Source organism: Podarcis filfolensis (assembly GCF_964270895.1).
Source record: "Podarcis filfolensis genome assembly, chromosome: 6".
NCBI classification, from domain to species: domain Eukaryota; kingdom Metazoa; phylum Chordata; class Lepidosauria; order Squamata; family Lacertidae; genus Podarcis; species Podarcis filfolensis.
This window is the reverse complement of record NC_139609.1, coordinates 3097921-3113420: the sequence shown is the minus strand read 5'-3', so window position 1 is coordinate 3113420 and position 15500 is coordinate 3097921. Positions and strand designations below refer to the sequence as shown.

General features: G+C 43.9%; 1 protein-coding gene across 1 annotated transcript in view; it reads left to right on the top strand.

The window, feature by feature from the left end:
- Nucleotides 1–2647: 2647 nt before the first annotated feature.
- LOC310765826 (P-selectin-like) overlaps nucleotides 2648–15500 on the top strand; it is a 36707-nt gene continuing 23854 nt past the window's right edge. The window contains exons 1-5 of the mRNA XM_083621380.1: nucleotides 2648–2868; nucleotides 7311–7383; nucleotides 8597–8980; nucleotides 11288–11395; nucleotides 14242–14430. Of these exons, the coding sequence (XP_083477506.1) occupies nucleotides 2821–2868; nucleotides 7311–7383; nucleotides 8597–8980; nucleotides 11288–11395; nucleotides 14242–14430 (802 nt within the window). The 5' untranslated portion in view covers nucleotides 2648–2820. The remainder of the gene's footprint in view (nucleotides 2869–7310; nucleotides 7384–8596; nucleotides 8981–11287; nucleotides 11396–14241; nucleotides 14431–15500) is intronic.

Genomic DNA, 15500 nt, shown 5'->3' with positions numbered 1-15500 from the left:
CACCCTCAGACCCCTGAAATAATGCAACCACTGGTTTTTATTGTTTAAATAAAGTTTATAAAGAGAAAGAAAGAGAAGGGATTAAACGAAGAATCTGCTAAAATGGGGAGCCCTGAAATAGCCGGCCATCAGTTCAGGTGAAGAGGCACAACTTGTTCTGCTAAGGTTCTGCTAAGTTATATGGGAACATGTTTGTGCTGTTTTCTGGTTGTTTTTAATGCTCCTGCTGGTCCTTATTGTAGCTTACTTGGAAACATGTAGTAACCATTATATATTTTCTCTCTTAATTTGCTTGGATTCAATCTGGCACAAGGCCTGCTTACATTTCTGGACTCCTGGATTGAAAAGGAGCTTCCTCCTTTTGTTTGCTGGTGAACCTATCTATGGCGGGATGAGTGTTTTGGAAATGAGAGCTGAAGTGTGTGTTTCTTTTGTTGTCACTGGAACGAGCAGCGTAAATTTGGGGGGAGTAGATTAAATCAAAGACACATATAGGAAAAGCCATCCAAGTAAAAAGAAAAAGCCAGGAAGACTCGCGTTTCATTCTCGCTGCTGTAGTAAACCTGACTGTAGATGACAGCAGAGTTCAGATGACCAAATACTTCTCCACAGAAAACAGTTCCCTCCAACTTGAGAGCAAATGCATCAGAGAAATATATGACTCTCCAAATATGCAGTGGACTTGCACCAGTGACAGCTCCCCAGCTCATTCCACTGCCCCTCCTAGCTTGTTTGGGCTATGCATCTCCGTGTTAATAAATGTGCCATGGTAAACATCCATGCAACCCAGCTGCTGTGTATAAATGTGGTGTGTTTTGTTTTAGACTCGGTTTAATACAGCCACATATTTGGTGTCCAGGCTGGAGAGACTCCAGGAGGTGGGTTCCTTGGGCCTTCTTTTGTAGCATATGACATCGTACCCTCCAAGTGTCATGACTCTCCAGGGACAGTCCTGGAATTAAAAAAGCCACCCTGGCTTCTGAATTCTTCCCGGAATGTCCCTATTTCCCCTGCAAGTGCTGCCACCACTGAGCTCAGGGAGGAGGGTGAGCTGGTGCTGGTCCCAAGGGGCAGCGGCGGCTGCGAGGGAGCACCCCGTTGCCTCGCCACGCTCTCTCCACAGCTGCTGTTGCTGAGCAGCTCATAGCAGCCGCTGGAGAGCAGCAGGTGAGCAGGAGGCCCCAGACAGAGGGCAGGCCTGCCCTGGGCGGGAAGAAAAGGAGAGAGCAAGGAGGCTTGATTTCTTTCTTTTTTAATGCTTTATGCCTCCACGTCTAACATTTCCCCCTTCAAAAATTTATTTATTGGTGTGTTTTTTCCTTTTTATAAGTCTACCAAAGAATAAAATTAAAATGGAATTAAGAGGTTTTCTCAGGACACTGGAGGGTGTTTGTGCTGTGTCCCACTGGTGTAGTGCTGGTGGCACTCACCCTCCTGTGGGACCAGTGTTAAGGTGGCAGAAAAGATACAGGTTTTAGCACAAAAGGGAGCAGACAAAATTGTCTGAAGCAATGCAGGCACATGGATCTTTGCATGCTCCATTTAAAGCAGTGCTTTTTTTTTTGAGGCAGCACGCACTAGTACGCTGCACCGCCATCTCTTTCCCCACCACCACCATCTTGCCACCACTGTCTCTTGCCCGCCCACCCACTCCCTCCCTCCCTCCCTCCCCACCTGCATCTTTGCCGCTTCCTCTGCCACTGCCACTTCCCATGGCTGCAGGCACGGCCTCCTGGAGGCGCTTTGCACTACCCTTACAATTGCCAAATTGCCTTCCAAGAAGGTGCCTGACTATTGTAAAAAGGTCCCACCAGAACACAGGACACGGATGGCGCTGTGGTCTAAACCACTCACCCTAGGGCTTGCCGATCAGAAGGTCAGCGGTTTGAATCCCCGCAACGGGGTGAGCTCCCGTTGTTCAGTCCCTGCTCCTGCCAACCTAGCAGTTCGAAAGCATGTCAAAGTGCAAATAGATAAATAGGTACCGCTCTGGCGGGAAGGTAAATGGCGTTTCCGTGTACTGCTCTGGTTTTGCCAGAAGTGGCTTAGTTATGTTGGCCACATGACCCAGAAAAACTGTCTGCAGACAAACGTCGGCTCCCTCAGCCAGTAAAGCGAGATGAGCGCCACAACCCTAGAGTCGTTTGCTACTGGACTTAATTATCAGGGGTCCCTTTACCTTTTTACCCACCAGAACAGAGGCACTTTGGCATGACCTATTTGCAATTATCAGGCACCTTCCTGGAAGGCGATATGGCGATTGTAAAAACGGTCACAACAAAGCAGCTCTGGGAGGCCATGCCTACAGCCGCAGGAAGCGGCAGCAAGGATGGAGGAAGCAGCAAAAGTGTGAGTGGATGGGTGGGCAAGTGGCAGTGGGGTGGTGGTAGAGGCATGGTTGTGTAGCAGCACCTATTTTTCTTGGGGGGGGGAAGCTGATTTCAACACATATATTTCACCCCAAATCTGATTTTGGATGGTGCCCACTCTATTAGCAACTACATTTGCTTTTTTTGGGGGGGGGAATTCCATCTTGCCACCTGAAATAGATGCCCCTTACTACGTCCAGTTTCTTGCTGCTTCTGCTGCGGCGCTACTATTTTTGTTGCCGTATCTCAGCATCCGAGAAGGGCACTGCTACATGCCCAAACCAACAGCTGACAAGGAGTTAACGCATGTGGTTGTGACAGGACAGCACAGTGAAAGCAGGCAATAGGAAAAGGATGCAATCAGCTTCAGTCTGCTTTAGAGGAAGTGTTTGCCTGGCACAAGAAGGCTGCGGGGAGGAAGGAGGTGTTTAATACTCATGCCTATCCACATATGAAGGAGCACAGAAAGGAGAAATCAGAAGGGTCAGCATTAAACGTGGTAGGTGCAGTTTCTTCATGGATATGGGGCAAATCCATAGAATTGAGGAATAAGGGACAGTTGAGTGTGCTCTGAGCTTCCTCTGTAGATTACCTCTATCTTTGGCATAGTAATAGAACACAAAAGTATTGGGGAGAGTGGCTTCTCCACTGGTGACCATGACCTCAAGGAAAAAGGAAAAAAGCCCCCCCACCCCCCGGCGTAGCGTGCCTACAACTAGGCTGGGTGAGTGGTGCAGAAGTGAATGTGAAAAAATGTGAAAAACTCAGAAACTGTGAATGGGGCTGGGAGCTGCGAAACCCCCAAATCCAAACAAGGAAAATTGGGGGAAGGTGGGGGGTGGGGGTGGGGAATTGAATGAACAGTGAATGAACATTGTTCACAATAGTAATGTTACTTCAGCATGCCAAAGCCCTTGTAGCAGAAATTGGGATTATGATTTAGGAGTCTAGTGCTGTACATGCAATTCAGGGATCACGTCCACAAATGAAGAACCTGATGAGGAAGTTGCAAAAGTTGTAATTCAATTTACTAAATCAAATGATTTGCTTGGCATAATTATGGCAATGTAAACTCCTTATTATTTTATTTAGTATATACTGTATTCCTTTTCTGTTATTCCTTATACGTGCTTTATTTCAATGTATTTAATCTGTTTTTTACTTTTTTGATGGCCTGTTGCCATATATGCCAGTTTTCTCCTGTACTGAAAATTCCAGTAAAAATATAGTGGGGTTTTTTTAATAAAAAGGTTGTTCTTCAAAAAAAACCCCACTGCATTCAAATACACTACTACAGTATAAAGGTCACAGCTAAATTGTTTTAAAAGGAGTTGGCCAGCTTATTTATGCCTAATTTGGGTGTCATGGATTTTAATAGGACAGCCTGATTTTTACTGGATTACATGCCTCGAGTATACAGTTTGTGGAAATGACATGCCAGAATCAATTCTGATTTAAGTAAAACAAGGAAAAACCTATTGAGATTTTATTAGCAACAATTAAAATTATCTTAGAAGTACATGTAATGTATAATTTTGACTATGTTTTAGTACGCAGTTGCAGCTGAAGCCAGCATCTAAAAATCTTTCATTATAATTTGTATGAATAAAAGAAATTATGTATATTCACTTCATATACATATATATAATAAATATTTCTTGGGTATGAGCTGATGGGAAAGTCCCCTTCATAAGTCCCACTGAAACACATAGAATCCATGCTCATACATTTCCCATTGAACTGGACAGTAACCAAGTTATGTATAGCAGGGGTGGTGCCCTGCTTCAGAGAGTATATTAATTAATTAATTAGTCGCTTTATCTTGCCCAGGGCAACCTGAAGTGACTTACAACCAAGCCAGCAGTTCCACAGGCAAACCGAAAGGCCAGGTGAGGTCACAGTCCAAAAAGGCAGGTGCCAGGAACAGTCTAAAGGCAACACAAGAGACAAGAGCCAATAATGATCTGAGGTCAAACCCAGGGCAATCGAAGCACCAACTAACCAACATAGCAGTTGGCTGGTACAAAAAAAGGAACTGAAGGCCATGTGCCGCAGAGCCTCACCCTGAGCACAGCTGCAGGCCATCTGGGCTGCCTGAGCTTGGTCTACTTGTGTGGAGTCGCACAGGGAACCTTGGTCTTCCAGCAGGCACTCTGGCATCTGGCATCTGACTGCTTCTGTGCCTTTATAAGTGAATGCTCTCTTGGGTTTGGGGGAAGCTCAATCCTGGCCTCGGTATCTGAGCCACAGCCTGCTGTGTCTTGGGGAAGAGGCTGAACCACCCTGAAGGGTCTGGTATGTCTCCCTGTCCCCCTGTAATGTTGGCCTTGGGGTGCACCAGGCCCTCCTCTGAAGGGGACTCCTCCAGCGGGGTCAAGACACAGCGGCGGCGGCAGACATGCGCTTAGAATTAAGGAGCAGGGCAACTCAAAGTGCACCTTAGCGCTAGAATCTTTTTTCAGTACAAGAACTGATATGGGGGGGGGGAATCTGTTCCAGGTTTCCTCCAACCTTTCTTTATTTCAGCAGCCTGATTTTCGGGTGTGTATGTGAGTGAAAGCTGTTGTTGCTACTGTTAAACAACTGGAAAGCATAAATCCCTGGAGGTAGTTTTCTGAATATCCCCCAGAGACCTACCAGTGGATGCTGAGCTACCTTCCACCCACCCCAGATATAGACTGCAGCCCCATCTGCACTCTGCAGTTAAACCTGTGTCATACCACTTTAAACGGTCATGCTTTCCCTCAAGAAAACATGGGAACTATAGTTTGTTGAGGGTGCTGAGAGATGTTAGAATATCACTATTCCCCTCACAGAGCTATAGTTCTCAGAGTAAAGGTAAAGGGACCCCTGACCATTAGGTCCAGTTGTGACCGACTCTGGGGTTGCGGCTCTCATCTTGCTTTATTGGCCGAGGGAGCCGACGTACAGCTCCCTCATGTGGCCAGCATGATTAAGCCGCTTCTGGCTAACCAGAGCAGCGCATGGAAACACCGTTTACCTTCCCGCCAGAGTGGTACCTATTTATCTACTTGCACTTTGACGTGCTTTCGAACTGCTAGGTTGGCAGGAGCTGGGACCGAGCAACGGGAGCTCACCCCGTCGCAGGGATTCGAACCGCCAACCTTCTGATCGGCAAGTCCTAGGCTCTGTGGTTTAACCCACAGCGCCACCCGTGTCCCAGTTCTCAGAGTAGTTTAACAAAAAAATCCCTCTTCCCAAGTGTGGAGCCAGGACTGTTTAAAGTGGTATGATGTGTTGTGCAGATGGGACCTGCATCCATTAAAAAATATATGCAGTCTTATTATTTATAAATGCCTAGTCTTATAGTCTGCTGTAGATGTTTCAACCTCTTCCTAAATTTCTGGAGAGAAAATTTATGTTGCTGGGAAGCAAGATACAGCATGAGGTTTTCTGGGGGCCTAGTTGAGTGAAGATTTAGAACGTCAGAACCTAAAACGAGTCTCCAGGATCAGGCCAGGGCCCCATCCAGCCCAGCATTGCTGTTGTGCTGCATTGCAAGACATCCCTCCTGCCCTGAGGACTGCCTAAATTTCAAGAATAAAAGGAATGACAACTAGTGTTTGGGTTAAATCAGGTCACAACTTTGTTGACTACAGATGTAAGAGGTTTGACAGAAGGATTTGCATTTGGGGTCAACCAGAAGTGAAGGGTCCTTAGCCTTCCTCAAGGAGTAGCTCCCCCAATGGATTGTACCTGGAGAGAGCTGTGGCCCCTCGCCCCCGCCTGGGCGTCCAGACAGAGGCTGGATCTAGATACCTCAAAGAAGCGTTTCGGCTTAAAGCGTTGTAAATTTAAACAGGGAAAACAGAGAAAAACGGAACTCCACATCAACATCTGGTGGCACAATGTTATATCACATATACAGCGCATATAAATTGCTTTTTCTTTACCAGTCTAGCTGAGTCCAAAAGCACCTCTACTGGAGAGGTGAGATTTTCAGAGGGTCAGGCAGGGGCTACAACCTCCCCTCTGTCCTCTGTCCTCTGTCCAAGACTACGCCTACCCAATGCCTATACCACCAAAGTTGTGATGGTTGCTGTGAGGGTGGCAAAAACCAGAAGGGAGGAGCCATTTTGCCAGCTGGGAAAATTCCAGCCTGACCCCAAATACAGCAACTGACAATGCCACAGGAAGGTCCAGCAGAACAACATCTAACAACAATATAGGGAGCGAGGGAAACAAGTTTTTTAAATATCTGCTTCTATTGCTGTGAGGGATAACCGAAGATCACCTCTGTCCTTATGTTAAGGCAATTCCGCTTTAGGCTGAGTAAATAATCAACACGACTGAAACCTGATTGTACCAAATACAAAGTAGGAAATACCATGAAATACAATTTTACTTTATCCCAAAGCTGTGGAAACTTTTTAGATAGTGTACTCTTTATCCAAAAATGGTGTTTTTCTTGACAGAAAGTTACTTTGGCTGCTCCGTTGCTCCGTAGCTCTATGATCGCTTCTTGCAAAGAAAGATCAGCGTCAGCAGGGTTCACAGCCCTTGTTTCTGGGGCACAAGGGCAACATTGATAGAGAAACACATAAAAGTATAAATTTTTATGTAATTGTATTTTGTATAAATTATAAAAAAATTAAATAAAACATGTTTTATTTACATATAGAACATTTAAATAGTCCCTGTTGACGGGGGGGGGGGGGCAGGAAGGGGCCGGAGTTGGAAAAAGGTTGAGGAGAACTGCTTTAATCCTTTTCACCAGCAAAGCCCTCCTGAGCCACAGTAGCACCTCGCAGACTTTCAAAAGCATCTGCACAGCACAGTTGCTAATTGTGTGGATGTTGCTACATATAGTTTGAGCCTTGAAAGGCAATTTTGGCTGGATTGTATAAGGAGGCTTATGAATTTGCATTTAAAATTGTCTGCACGTTGTCACTTTAACAGCAAATCTGTATCCTCAAACAGGGTGTAACCAGCAGAAGATTGTGGTCTACAGGAACAGATGACCACATGCTGCTGTTTACTATCATTAGTTGTGGTAAGTATTTATGAAATTTACTGGAAAAAAATGTCTTTTTGCTATTTCTTTGACCTTGCCAAGGAAGGATATGAAGCAACGCTGGGGATGGGAAGAGTTGTGCAAGCAGAAATGTGTTTGAGGCTGCTTGGGTTCTGCTGTTCTCACCATTCCAAATGGAAACTAGAAGGCTTCATTGGCAATCCCATTAAAACAAGTGCCCTGTAAGACCACGCCAAGAAGAATCTCCTGGTATAGTCACAATAGGAAAATATTGCAGGTGGCACAAAACCGTAAAAAGTTCCAATCTAGCCCATGTAAACCCTTTTGAAGAAAATACTTATTGACTAATGTAATTTTGCTAAGTTCTTTGTCCAAAGCAGTTCTTAATGGGGTTTCCAGGAGAAAAGATTAACGATTCCCTCCACCAGTAGAAGGTCCTTGTTACACTCCAAATATGTCTGTCCTACTAGGCTAGCTGCTCCCTCCTTCAATTGCACCTCTTTAATTTCTGTTTGATTTTCAACTGTTAGGATCAGTTCAAAAGTGCCACCTCTTCCTTTTGAGCGTGGAGTCTGTTCTGCAGAATGTCTTGTCCTCTGTGGCTGCTAATTTTAAGTTATCTAGTGCTTCTATTTTTTTTTCTTTTTTCCAATTTTTTAAATTGTTTTTACAATATTAACGACAAACAAAAACACAAAACGAACAAACATATCAAACATAAATCATAACCTTATTGAAAATAACAGTTATTAACTTTGTAAAGCGACTTCCTCATTTCCCCTTAGTTGAATTTCATTGCAGATCCTTATAACGGTTTTCCAAAACCCAATTTTTATACACTTTAAATTGAACATTAACATCTTTAAATCTTCTCCTTATGGTATTAAACACATTATTTTATCAGTTAACATAAATACAATCCTAAGCCCATTAAGTATCTGGAAGCTATTTCCAATTAGTTTAACTTAACAGATTTAACTAAATAATCATTAAATTTCTTCGTGGTGTTCCTCCTCTTTCTGGTCGCGGACTCTTCCGGTTATGTCTGCTAGCTCCAAAAAGTCCATCATCTTCATCTGCCATTCTTCTACTGTTGGTAGATCTTGGGGTTTCCACTTTTTATCTAGTGCTTCTAATAAGAACAGGCCAGCTGTATTCATCACCATTTCTGTGCTCAGGATGCTTGTCTGCAATTGCAGCCTCTTTCTAATGCTCCTTGTTGCTCTGGCAGGGATATTTTCTTCTGTGGGTGCCTGGACTTACCACTATGGGCAGATGCCCCCGAGCAACTGGGACATGGCAAGAAGATATTGCCAGCAGCACTATACTGACCTGGTAGCAATCCAAAACAAAGAAGAAATTGCCTATCTCAATGCTACCATTCCATACTACCGCACGTACTACTGGATTGGGATCCGGAAGATTAAGAATGTTTGGACCTGGGTTGGAACGGGCAAGATCCTGACAAAGGAAGCAGAAAACTGGGCTTCTCGGGAACCCAACAACAGACGGTCTGGAGAGGACTGTGTTGAGATATACATTAAAAGGCCTGTGGAATCTGGAAAATGGAATGATGAACGTTGTACTAACAAAAAACGGCCACTGTGCTACCAAGGTAATGAAAGCACCCTGTATTGTGTCATAGCTGTGGAATACCAACAGCTAGGAATGGCAGGAAATGATCAGTTTTGGTTCTCTTAGGACTCAGCTAGATTGGTAAAGAAAAAGCGATTTATATGCATTTATATGGCACTGTAGGGACATAGGGACACGGGTGGTGCTGTGGGTAAAAGCTCAGTGCCTAGGACTTGCCGATCGCATGGTCGGCGGTTCTAATCCCCGCGGCGGGGTGCGCTCCCATCGTTCGGTCCCAGCGCCTGCCAACCTAGCAGTTTGAAAGCACCCCCGGGTGTAAGTAGATAAATAGGGACCGCTTACCAGCGGGAAGGTAAACGGCGTTTCCGTGTGCTGCGCTGGCTCGCCAGATGCAGCTTCGTCACGCTGCCCACGTGACCCGGAAGTGTCTGTGGACAGCGCTGGCCCCCGGCCTATAGAGTGAGATGAGCGCACAAGCCTAGAGTCTGGCAAGACTGGCCTGCACGGGCAGGGGTACCTTTACCTTTACCTATATGGCACTGTGGAGTCCTGTTTTTCCCTTCCAGATTTCCCTGTTTAAATTTACAACATGTTTAACTGAAACACTTATTTGATGTATCTAGATCCATCAGTTCCTCATTTTTCCAATCTAATATTCAGTTCTCCACATTTTGCAGCTATTTTTGAGACTCCTCATGAAAATTCAGCAGCATTTCAGTGAGAATTTCTCATAATACTGTAAACACATTTTTATATGCAGTTTTTATAAGTAGTTTTAACATATGTACACATTTCTGCATATAACATATGTACACATTATATTTCCTGATATAATGTGTTTCTGTATGTTTGTTTCACTCATATCTTCACTTGTATGCATGCTTTCCCCTGTCAACATTGTTTCGTTGCAGAATGGCACTATAATGGCCAGGCCACCTTGCTGCCTCTTTTGCTTGCCCTTTTTCTGTACTGCACTGTAAACAGCAGCCTGATATCTTGAAATTAAGCAAGCACAGCTTATTCTGAGTCCGCATATGGAGATATTCTTTCCTGTGCAGTGTGAAGTGCAGGACCCTGATATATTTGCAGCACATCTTGGAACCATAGAAATGTAGGGCTAGAAGGGTCACCAAGGGTCATCTAGTCCAACCCCCTGCACTGTAGGAACCACAGCTAAAGAATCCCTGATGGATGGCTAGCCAACCTTTCTTGGGAAACCTCCAATGACGGTTTCACCACCTTCTGAGAGAGTCTGTTCCACCGTTGAACAGATTTCCACCCTGAAAGTTATTCTTAATGTTTAGCTGGAATCTCCTTTAGGAACAAAGCTGAATTTGGATATGAAAATATGTGACCCGATTTCTGGCATGACTTTTGGTAATGCTTTAGAGGTGTGGAGCAATCTATCATTTTCTTTTTCTTTTTCAGATATTGCTAAGTGAAAATGGATAAACATGAACCCTGTATTGGCAAAAACAGGCATCTATAAGTGTGACAGTTTGTTCAAAAGCAAGCTAGTGTATTTGACGATAGATTGGAGCATATCCACACCATAAATTTAAAGTATATTCAATGCAGTTTTAAAGCATATGGCTTCCCCTCAAGGAATCCTAGGAACGGTAGCTTGTTGAGGGTGCTGGGATCTGTAGCTTTGTGAGGGGGGAACTACAGTTCCCAGGATTCTTTGGGGAAAGTTGCATGATTTAAAAGTGTGGTGTGGAACAGCCTGTAGACTTTGATTTTGTCCAGACTTGGAGCTCTTTAGTAGAAAATGAAGCAGAATCAGCCCTGAGTACTGAACTCTGCAGAATGGGTCCACAGCTCCCTTCTGTTAAGAGCAGCTTGATGCCAAAGATGCTTGTATCTTTGAAGAGCTGGTCAGAGGAGGAAAATTTTAATATGCGTAGCTTTGTTCACACTACATGGCTGACCTGCTCTTACCATACTTGCCTGTTCTGTGCAGTTATTAAAGTCCTTCTTGGGCTTTAGCTAGTCTACCATTAGTTTTTCATTTTTACTTGAATAAAATATAGGTAAGCCCTGCCCTACATAATTGATCACAAGATGTAGAGTGCACACACCATTTGAATGGCAGTGGCTATCAAATATTTTATTGGGGGTCCGAAAGGGACCTCAACCCCTAGGAGCTGACTCCTATGTTTGTAGGGAATGATTGCAACTGGACTAAACATAGGAGAAACTGGCCTCCATTTTCTCATATCAACACTACAGAATGACATAGGCTGCAGTTCTGTGTTCCCTTGGGAGTAGAGCTCTAAGTTTCAAGAGATGGCGCAACTCTAACCCACTTCTCTCTTCTGCGCAGCTTCCTGCCAGCCTTCCTCCTGCAGTCAGCAGGGGGAGTGTGTGGAGACCATTGGGAATTATACCTGCCAATGTTATCCTGGCTTCTATGGGCCGGAGTGTGAATATGGTGAGTCTTCTAACAACCCAAGGACCAGAACCCAAGGCTGGGGGATGGATACTTGTTGTGTGCTGACAAAACATATAAGAATAATTAGCGCTTGAGTTAAATGTTCTGACAGGCCCCCCAAGTGCCCCTATTTTCCAGGGATGTCCCTGATTTAGAGAAGCCATCCCAGTTTCTGATTTGATCCCGGAATGTCCCACTTTTCCTTAGGATGTCCCTATTTTGATTGGAAAAATGTTGGAGGGTATGGAGTTATCTGACCCCTGAACCATCTGAAGGCAATCCAGTATAGGGAAGTTTTTTGAATGTTTTACGTTTTATTACGTTTTTATATATGTTGGAAGCTGCCTGGAGTGGCTGGGGCAACCCAGTAAGATATGTGGGGTATAAATAGTAAAGTTATCATTGTGGAATGGGATGTCCCTATTTTCATTGGAAAAATGTTGGCGGGTATGGTTCTGAGTGCTTCCCGTACGCTTTCCATGTAAGGAAGGCCAGTGTGATCCCCATTTGAGAGCGGGGGGGGGGGGGGGCTTCCTTCAGGGCCTTCTAGTGAATTAATGGCTAAGCTGAATTTTGAACCTGGGACTATCTGATTTTCCACTCAGTCTCTTGATCACCACAAAATACAAAATTTACATTTATTTATCTTGTGTATCTTTTAAGAGGTTTCCCCGTGAAGAACTTTTTGTTGAGCAAGAGAAACTGCTCCTCTTCAAGGGGTGCTTCTTTCCAGTCCTTGGCTTTTGTTGGTTTAACTAGCGCTACCTTCTTTACTTGAATGACACTCAGAGGGCTCTGTCCATTCATAGTATGAAGTTTATGCGATGAAACCAGTAGCATCTTTTGCAAAGCCTCCTGTTTTGTCAGCTTTCTTCCTGTGAAGGTTATTGTTCTATGCTACTAACTTATATTGTGTGTGTGTTTTTAAAAAGAAGCTTAAGTGTTTTGGCTTTCTCCCCAGAATCCTGAGAATTGTACTTTGAGGCTGCTGACAACTCTGCCTGCCCGGCCCTTCATGAAACTACAGTAGCCAGAATTCTCTGGAAAGAGGAAATCATTTTTAAAACTAGTTTACATTTGTAGTGTAGCTCTGCCCCAAAAGGAAGCACACCGGAATGTGATAACAAAGATTGCTCTGTGAGAAATATTTAGCCCTGTTGTGTTGACTGACATGCATCACAAATAACATTACTGCCCAGCTCAATATAATTTTCCTTTGAAACATCTATGTTGGAAGCCATGCCAGGGCTTTTAAGTCTAGCAACAAAATGTACAAATTCTCCTCAGCCACTCTTGGCCCTGGTTTGGGGGAATCAAAAGGGCAAGTTTGGCCTATTTCCACGAGGAGAAAACTCACCTCTGAGTTTTCTCCTCGTGGAATGGGGGCTCACATGGCTGGTGGCTCTTCCACACAAAATATATAGAACTAGATATTGGATTCTAGTTGAGTCTCCTCCCTGATGTGCCAGTTTTCTATAATAGCGAGGGTTTTTAAAAATATATATCAGCCATGCAAGTCAAGTCTTAGCCTGTAGTTTGAAGTGGTATTTCTCAAAGATGCAGGTTTACTGTCTCAGTGAAAAGTGTGCCTCAGTTGTGTGAATAAGGCTGTCTACCCACCATGCCTTTAAAGCACATCTGAAGCACACTCCCCACCCTCAAAAAAATATAATTCTGGGCAGCATAGTTTGTTAAGAGTTGCTGGAGTTGTAATTCTGTGTAACTGCACTGTATAGAATTCTTCGAGGGAAAGGATGTACTTTGAATGTATTTTAAAGGTATTGTGTGTATGCAGCCTAAGAGCTAAACCAGAGGAATCAAGGAATTCAAATGGGAGCAGGGATAATCTAGAGTGGAGAAGCCTTGGGAAGGGGAGATGGTGCTTTAACTCTTCTTCCATCCACCCTTTCCTACCTACTGCTCTGGCAGACACACATATGAGAAATCCAGCTTTCTAGACCTCAGGATTTCCAGCTTACTACTGATTCTGTTCTACTGAGTTTAGCTGTAGTCTGATATGCTGAAAACAACAAAGCTCCCCCCCCCCAGAAAGCTGTTCTAGAGAATCTGGTGGGGGGAAGTAGCTTCCATCCTAAGTTTCTACATGAAACTTTGAAGTGGATATACTAATAAGTGATGCATATAGCAAAAGCATTTCTCCCCTCCTCATTTGGCTCAAGGTGTCTCTCTTGCATCTAGCAGAAATGGGCAGAGCCTAAATTATAACCTTCTTGCTTAGGCTCTGTACAGATATTCCAAAAAGACAGCATGCTGTCAGCATCACTGAGATGCAACGTGCATCTTTGAGGAGACTTAGAAATGGATGGGTGAAAATGCTGACCTAAATACTCAGGAGCCAACTCCCCAGCTCACTGCAGCCATTCTTTTCCTTATCCACTTTCCCAGGATAAGCACCATTGAACTGAATACAGGTTGCTTCTTAGTTGACATGCGTAGGATTTCTCATGCTCACACTTGCAAATGTGTCTTGTAATATTTCCAGTGAAATATATCTGTCTTTTAAATATACAGTATTTTATTTGAGTTTTTCATGTCCCCAGAAAAACTTGGTCTGGTCCTGCACCTAAGGCAGAATAGGGCCACCATGATAAATTCCTGATGGTTGAGTTAGTCACTCATTTTTACCGCTAAGTGGTACTTTAACTCTGGTTGTTATGTAGGCTCCAAAGAAGCACAAGATCTGAAAGGATTGGTATTATAAGTGAGTGAGCAAGGGTTCAGGTAACAAATGTTTCAGCTCCACAATCTCTTTCAAAAGAGAGGTTAGAAACATGTTTGCTGATGGTAATGTTGGCATAACCTGGTATTCCAATGTCTCCATTTAGTTGTGAAATGCAAGGACTTGGATGCTGCACTTAGACCACTGCGCATGAACTGCAGTCATCCTCTGGGGAACTTCAGTTATAACTCCAGCTGTGGCTTCAGTTGTGATGAAGGGTTTGAAATGAATGGCCTGGCCACTTTGCAGTGCTTGCCATCTGGGAGCTGGTCAGCAGAGATACCGCAGTGTGTAGGTATGTGCTATTATGGTGGGTGCCAGGTGTGAACGCAAGTGTGGCAGTTGCCAAGAAACTGGCAAGAGGTCCACTGAGCCAAGCACTGTTGTAATAATTCCACATACCCACGCACTTTGCCCAGAAAACAAACAAACAAAAATGCAGTTTTCCTTTTTGCATGGATCAAAACTGAAAAGCAGTAAGCATAAACAGGATTGTAGAAAAACTCGCCATTTATTATAAATGTATAATTTATTATAATAAGTAATGCAGCAATGTTGCTACAAATATATATGCTCCAGAGTCACTTTTTAGCATTCACAAATACAAGTGAAGCCCACTTTGGGTTACATTAATAAATATCTTATGCCCACATTAAAACGTAAGACAGTGACTGTGCTTTCTGTATGCATTTGGCTGAAGTTGGGTGGGGGGAATGAGAGAAAGGTTAACATTAAAACAATAAATGTGAATGGGGGTTAATGGCTAACATAATCACCTCAACTGTGAATAAATGTGACAGTTAAGATTAAATGTTGGTGATGACAGTAGCTGACTAAACTGTACAGGAACAAATGTCATCATATTAAAAAAAATCTGTTTTTTTATTGGAAAGTGAATAAAAATTATTTACAAAAAAATAAAAATAAATTCGACCTGCCCCCTAAAATAAAAGAAGCAGTCTTGGAGGAATCTTCAGAAAGTCGCTGCAAGCAAGGCCACTTCACAAAAGACAAGCAGATTACAGGCCAGTTCAGTGCTCAGGCCGCTTGTAGTGCATTTCACCACCATGCCTAGTTGCAGGAGATATTCCCAGTGGAATTGTTTTTGTTGTTGTTATTCCCCTCCTTTTCCCCTGACAAAACTCAAGGCAGCTCACGGATAAACAGGTGCATGCAGTAGGGTGTGCTTGTTTCATGTGTGCAAGCCATGTGGCGTGCACATGACACATCAGCAACATGTGGCGTACTGACTTCGCCTAGCCCCCTAAATTGTGGGGGCAAGGCGGCGAACTTGCAGATAAAACGAGCAATAAGCAAGTAGTCCATCTTCAGTCGATGTCCTTCATAACCAGAGTCCTGATCTTC